Source organism: Hesperophylax consimilis, chromosome 28 (genome assembly GCF_061612785.1).
Source record: "Hesperophylax consimilis isolate HC1 chromosome 28, BYU_Hcon_1.0, whole genome shotgun sequence".
Taxonomy (NCBI): Eukaryota; Metazoa; Arthropoda; class Insecta; order Trichoptera; family Limnephilidae; genus Hesperophylax; species Hesperophylax consimilis.
In genome coordinates, this window is record NC_142863.1 from 21,054,565 (window position 1) to 21,061,066 (window position 6,502).

The 6,502-nt window shown below is 33.5% G+C and overlaps 1 protein-coding gene across 1 annotated transcript in view; it reads right to left on the reverse strand.

Moving 5' to 3' along the window:
- Positions 1–2,365, reverse strand: part of LOC149410348 (facilitated trehalose transporter Tret1-like) — a 30,388-nt gene extending 28,023 nt beyond the window's left edge. The window contains exon 1 of the mRNA XM_089648995.1: positions 2,335–2,365. Coding sequence (XP_089505121.1) covers positions 2,335–2,365 — 31 coding nt within the window. The remainder of the gene's footprint in view (positions 1–2,334) is intronic.
- Positions 2,366–6,502: the final 4,137 nt, after the last annotated feature.

The following is a 6,502-nucleotide window of genomic DNA, read 5'->3' on the forward strand; positions in this document are numbered from 1 at the left end:
GCAATTACAGTTTACACGATAAAAAATCAATCATTTTTCGAAGAAAACTTCTTCTAACTGCTTTTCACTTTGTGATGGCATTATTTATTTTTTATTAAAACACAAATAACTTTGTTTACATCACTTTATTTCGATACAAAATCTCAACATGTTTAATGAACCAAGTTCACTTCATCGGGAGCAGTATACTTGTGCTCCTGATGAAGTGAACTTGGTTCATGAAACATGTTGAGATTTTGTATCGAAATAAAGTGATGTAAACAAAGTTATTTGTGTTTTAATAAAAAAAAATCATCGGTAATTTTTTTTTGTCTATATTCGCGTCCCAAAAGTAGTACTAAAATCTTCTTTCGAAAACAGTATTTTATTTAGCCATACATTCATTCGGAATTGAATGGCAAGCGGGAATATTTGAATTGAATGATTTTATTTTGTCGAGTCCCAAAACATACCTGATATTATACTAAGTCCAACACGTCTCCCGATGGACCATGACCCGAGACTTGTAGGAATATTATACTAAATAGTCCCAGACATCGCACGACAAAGGACCAGACTAAATTTACAATGCGATAAGACCCCAGCATCGTAAATCCACTCTGATATCATTAAAAACCACGTGCGAGAAAATCTTTATTAAGTCTGAGGTAAAAAAGTCGTCGTACGTATATTTATTAGTGTGATATTTGAGTTCGGCAAATAGCGTGACTTTAAAATATCAAATGTACGTACGGTTTTAGTTAATAGTTAGGTTACTTCTGCTACTTTGACTTAACCATGAAATGCAAAAACAAAAAATCCTTCACAAAAACTGACATGGTCTGCAGAACAAGGTATTCTTTCAATGGGGCGATATAGGATCTAGGCTACTCCTTCAGATCTCCTTCAACAGAAGCAATCTTTCCAACAAGTCTTCCAGAATTTGAACAATTCATCAAATTTCAAACTTTATTTTCAGTTATTGTTCTGTGCAAGTTTAATTCAAATTCTGTTATTACATCATCGTGGGCAGGTTGTTTCACCGAACTCAAATAATAACATTGAAAAGAACATTCACAGAACTTTAAAATTAACTTTAATAGTGTTACTGCCTTACTTTGCCTTACTTTGCAGATTTAAGTGTTGGGAACTCTTTGTTTAAAAGTAAAAGGTTCTACTTATAATTGTGTTTATTTACGTTACAAATAAAAGGTGTGGATTTTGCTACACTTCATTACCCGAGGGTTGACAATTATCTGGTTTGAGAAGCTGGTTCCCTGCCAATCTCATCTCACAAGTAATTGTTACACTCTAGCGACATCTGTCGGATTCTGGAGTAAGCTTTATGACTAGCGCCATCTATAGCTTAAATACTCAACTTATTACCATACATCACAAATAGCAATTTGATGAAGTATTCAAATTTTTTCACAAATCGTTCTTAGTCCGTTTCAGCTTTTGAACAAATTTTGATCTGCGGAAGAGGGCAACTATCATGTTGTTAAGCTTGACAAATTATTATAATTTGAAAGAAAGCTGTAACGCACTTTATCTATTAGGTGAGTTGCGATGTGTGTTTTTATGTATCAGGTTGTTTATTATTTCACTGATTGCCAATTTAGTCCATTTAACATTTTAGCTACTTTTGAAAATTTTTTTCGTCGAAGTATTCTCATTGCCCTATTTTCAAGAAATCGCAACTTATTTGAGTGAGTTTTGTTTGGGTAAATACATTTTACTGAATTACTCTGCTTTACTTTACAAACAAATTAAATTTAATGTAAAAAAATACCCAATAGTTCACTTCAGGGTTAATTACAAGTTTACTAGTTTTGTCTAGCGTCACTTAAGATGGAAAATTTTCAAAATATAACACAGTAAATCATTCCTTTGTTCGCCACAAATACAGGTGTCAGATTCTTCAACAATCTGCCGAGATATGTCCGAAATTATTTATTGGACTTCTATTAAAAACACAGCGCGACGAGGAAAGTAGGACCCACGGACATATTTATTTTAGAGAGATTAAAATGTTAGTTTGGTGACACATGATGTTTAAATCTTCGCGTTGTCTGAATGAACTTGACGTATTAATTTAATAAGAGTAGGTGTGTTAATAAAATAAAATATTCACGTGTGGTAAAAATCACATGGATAGAAATTCAAGTATCTGGGTATTAGGTAGGATGCGAACAACATAAGCAAAAATGCGACAGCAGGAGTACCTAAAATTACAATACCTAAAACTTTAATTAATTTATTGAAGAAGAAACAGGAAAATAATAAGGTAACGGTCCCAACTGAGAATCAAATCAATTTTAAATTTTTTTTTTTTATCAAAGATATATGTTTTACCTCGTCTGTTGGTATCGAATATAGAAGTCATTTTTGTCAATCTCATATTTCAAATTCCAAATTAATATTGAATTGCAATTGATTTTTCCGATGTTTTTGGTAGCTATCTCTTTTTTTAATGATTACAAAGTTTGAAAGAATTAGTTTTTGAGATAAAATTGAGACCGTTACCTTTTTTTTATTTTTTTCTGTGTCTTGTTCTGTTTCACGTTATGTTTAGATTTATTACTATTATCTTCTTCTTCAATGATATATTACATTGATGAAGACAACCTTCAAAAGTTATTAAAAGAAAATATATTCTAATAAAAATTAAATTTGTCATTTTTATATTTTTAATAATTTTTTTTAAATTTATTTTTTATTTAAAATTTTTGGACATATTCATTGATTATATAGGTACTTACAAAACTGAAGTTTTTTTCTTTTATAATTCAACGTAATACTAGAAGTCAGGATTTATTTCAGTGCAGAAATTCTGGGACTAACTACCATATGTAATCCTCTTTGCCCAGATACTAATGGAGGGAAATAATTATGCAAAGTCAGTGGACATCTTCAATTTATCTTTAAACAAATATAAAATATTGTTAATAAAGCAATTAAGTTATGTACAATAAATAATGTATATTTCTTAATATTCTCATGTAAAAGCCCCGAAAAAGGGCGTTAATAACTGTGTTTTTAATAAGACAATTTTTCATCTGAGGGAAAAATCAAACATGGGATTCCTTTTTTCCTCGTTGCTCGTCGTTTTAATAATAATATCATATTGTTCAACAACTAAATTGAAATCGCAAGTCGATTTTTGATGTCATAGTTGAAAGTTGAAACTCCAAAGGTGAAAAAATAACTGATAAAAGGGAATCCTTCGTTCAATAACCTACTTACAATACTATTTCATTTCAAGGCCGCTATGAGAACTTTTTATGGGAATCCATTTTTCTGCTGTTTTTTTAAAGATAATTTTTTTATTGATACAATAGTATTATGTATTTTAAAACATTAATATTATAATTAATTTTATGCATATACGAATGTACGGTGTACATACCTACTTTATATTTTGCTTTATTTACAATATTAGGTGTTATTATTTGGATTTCATGTTTATTTATTGGACAATTTGTATAGCGCCGCTTTTGTGAGATACAATTGATGCAGGTATTACAAAAAATACAAATATTACAAAAATTAAGTGAAGTTAAGTTAATCAAAATGAAGTACTTGAACAGGTGACACGAAGATAGAAGATGGAGACTCTGCAGCAAGAATCCCAGGTGGTGAAGAAACTATACCAGCTGCTGCAGCGAAACAGTCCACCAACAGTGCCAGCACGAGGTTCGTCATCCGTCCAGGTATATTTCTGCTGCTAATAAAGCGCTGACAAAATATCCTCTCACAGATACCAGACCTTGGCAGCACCGCTGTCACGTTCGACGAAGATAGGAGATGGAGACGAAGGATGGAGAGATATGAACCATGCAGATGGCTACCGATGCCGTCGATTTGCTGAATTATCCCCAGCATTTCACATTGAAATGACCGACTCTATAAGAAAATGCGAAGAAGGATAGTAAAATAATTGAAATTTCTATGTAGACACACACAAATAACGTAGAAATGCAAGTAGGTATGTATGTATTATAAGAACTAAGGTCTAGGTCAATTTGTTAAACGCCCTTTTCTTATATTTTTAAGATTATTTTAACACATTACTGTATTTTTCATATTCTATTAAAATATTGTGTGAGTTATGTTGAGTTTTTTTTAATTTAACTTAGCTTGGTTATTGTTGATTGGTCCAAAGCATTGGGTTCCAATTCACGCACAATTCTCTCCTAGTTAAAAATGTCCTCCATTATCGCGCATAGTATATTAAAACATTGTCCTGAGATTGCTGAATGATTCCTCATTCGCTTTATTGGTTTTTGTCATCTATTCAAATGACTAACAACTTATCGTATTCACTTAATTCTATTCTTCTAAAACATTACTAAACACGTCATAACCGAAAACATAATCTATGATGTCTTTTTACATGGTTAAGGCGATGCACTACATTGTGTAATGTTTTGAATCGAGCCACTATCAATAACACCTTACGTAGATGGCGATAAGGCTTAAATTCCCGCTTCACACCATCCACCTGTTTTGATTTATGCAAGAAAAAAACATGGCTAAAAAAAGCCTTTTATTTTATTTTTGTGGATGTTCAGGCACAAATATTTAAATGTTTTTTAATCATTTTATAAATAACTTAAATTGCCACATTATAAAATAAAACCATGACCGAAAATGGGTTCGTAAGTAGTAGATTTTGAACGTTAAAGCAGTTTTCATAGGCTTATACACTATTTTTTTCTGGGCTTATAAAAAGACTCGATTATTTCAAAGGCAAAGATCTATTCTACTCGCAGTATTTAATTAAAGCATCTGAAACATTTCTAGGCGACCAAATTTTCAAACCAAAAACACATGATTTTAAAATAATACGTAGCGCATCGCCTCAAAGCAATGACATATGACAGAATTTTACATGAGGAAGATAATGTCGAGTCATAGCCAAGGATTTAATTTAGTTAGTGAGTTACACCATATTTATAAAAAAATTAACGAGTTAAAAATTAAGGTTTTTACTGCAATACATATATCGTCTTCGACAACGAGTATATCTACCGAGTTTCAAAATCTCCATAAAGTTAATTCGCTCGATGTGTTGTCGGGAAGTGGGTTAATTTTCGCTACCAAGATTTGCAGTCATTCATGAACGAAAACAAAAGTGAAATTAAAAAACAGATGTACGCAGAGGCGGATTTGCCCTTAGGCCTATGTAGGCCCGGGCCTAGGGCGGCCAGATATTAGGGGCGGCCAATCGTGACAAAAAAGTCACAGATGATAACAAGAAATTACTTCCTAAGTAACTAAATATTCTACGTACGAAATAGCGATATGCAAGAGCGTGTTCACACACAGCACACAGCGCGCCCCCACGCCCCGCAGCCGCCCTCGCCACACCTTACCTTAAGTTGATTTTTATTTAAAAAAGGTGCTGATTTCTTTTATTTGTTTGGAGACTTAATAATAACTTTTTATCCAGCCCGTATCTGGCAACTCTAATTGTAACTGTGAAACACTTATATATTATTGTATGAGAATAAACCTGAAACTAGTTAGATAAATTAAACCTAAAACTGTTTTAAATGTTTTATTCAAATCCTTGAAACCTTAGAAAGTATTACATACTAGCAGCTATTATAGTTAACTAAATTTCTGAATCGATTTCGATAAAAGTTGTCAATAAAGTAAATTCATTATGTAGTCTATAGTCTATATCGGGGGTCTCCAAACAACGGCCCGCCAATGTCATCAATCCGGCCTGCGACAATTGACAATTATACAGTAATTGAACTAGCGAATTTAGCAACCGTATTTTTTACATTAATTCCACACAGGAGGCTTTGAGGAAAATATTTTCCCTCACGACCTCTGTCATCTTAGGTGATGCTGTGTGGAGGGTCTTTTTAAGGAAGGGAAGGATAGGAAGTTCTGAAAAGGAAAATGTATGAGGGGTGGGTAGGAATCTGGGGATTAGTGTGTCCAGGAGTGACATACGTATGAATACATCCCTCCAACTGCGGTGCAAGGCGATGGGTCAAGATAGTCCGGCTGGAAAGGTCAAAAGGCCTCCCTCACCCAGTCTCTCTCGATTCAGCCCGCCACGCAGCAGGTGGGCAGACGTATCCGCCGCCAAGACCTGGACAAATCTCACCCCATGAACCATGAATGATAATGGCAGGAAAATTAAAACGGTTTTGACCCTAGGACCTTACTGAAAAGTTTGGATACTCCTGGTCAATATGATGGGTACTGAGAAAGGGGCGGCTACATGGTCTGGGGCCTAGGGCGGCTAAGACTGCAAATCCGCCTCTGGATGTACGTATTTCAAAAATATATTAAAAGCTCGTTCGTGAAAAGACAAACAAAAATCATTTAGACTTGCACCAAACAAAAATTAAAGCCTTGCCTTGACAATTAATAATTAATCTTAAAATTGAAATATGAGATCCATAAATATGACGGAAAATAATCAGGTTTCAGTAGCTCACAGCTCAGAGGGTTTTGGTAAGATAGAGGTCCTGGGTTTGATACCCAGTTGCGAATGTTA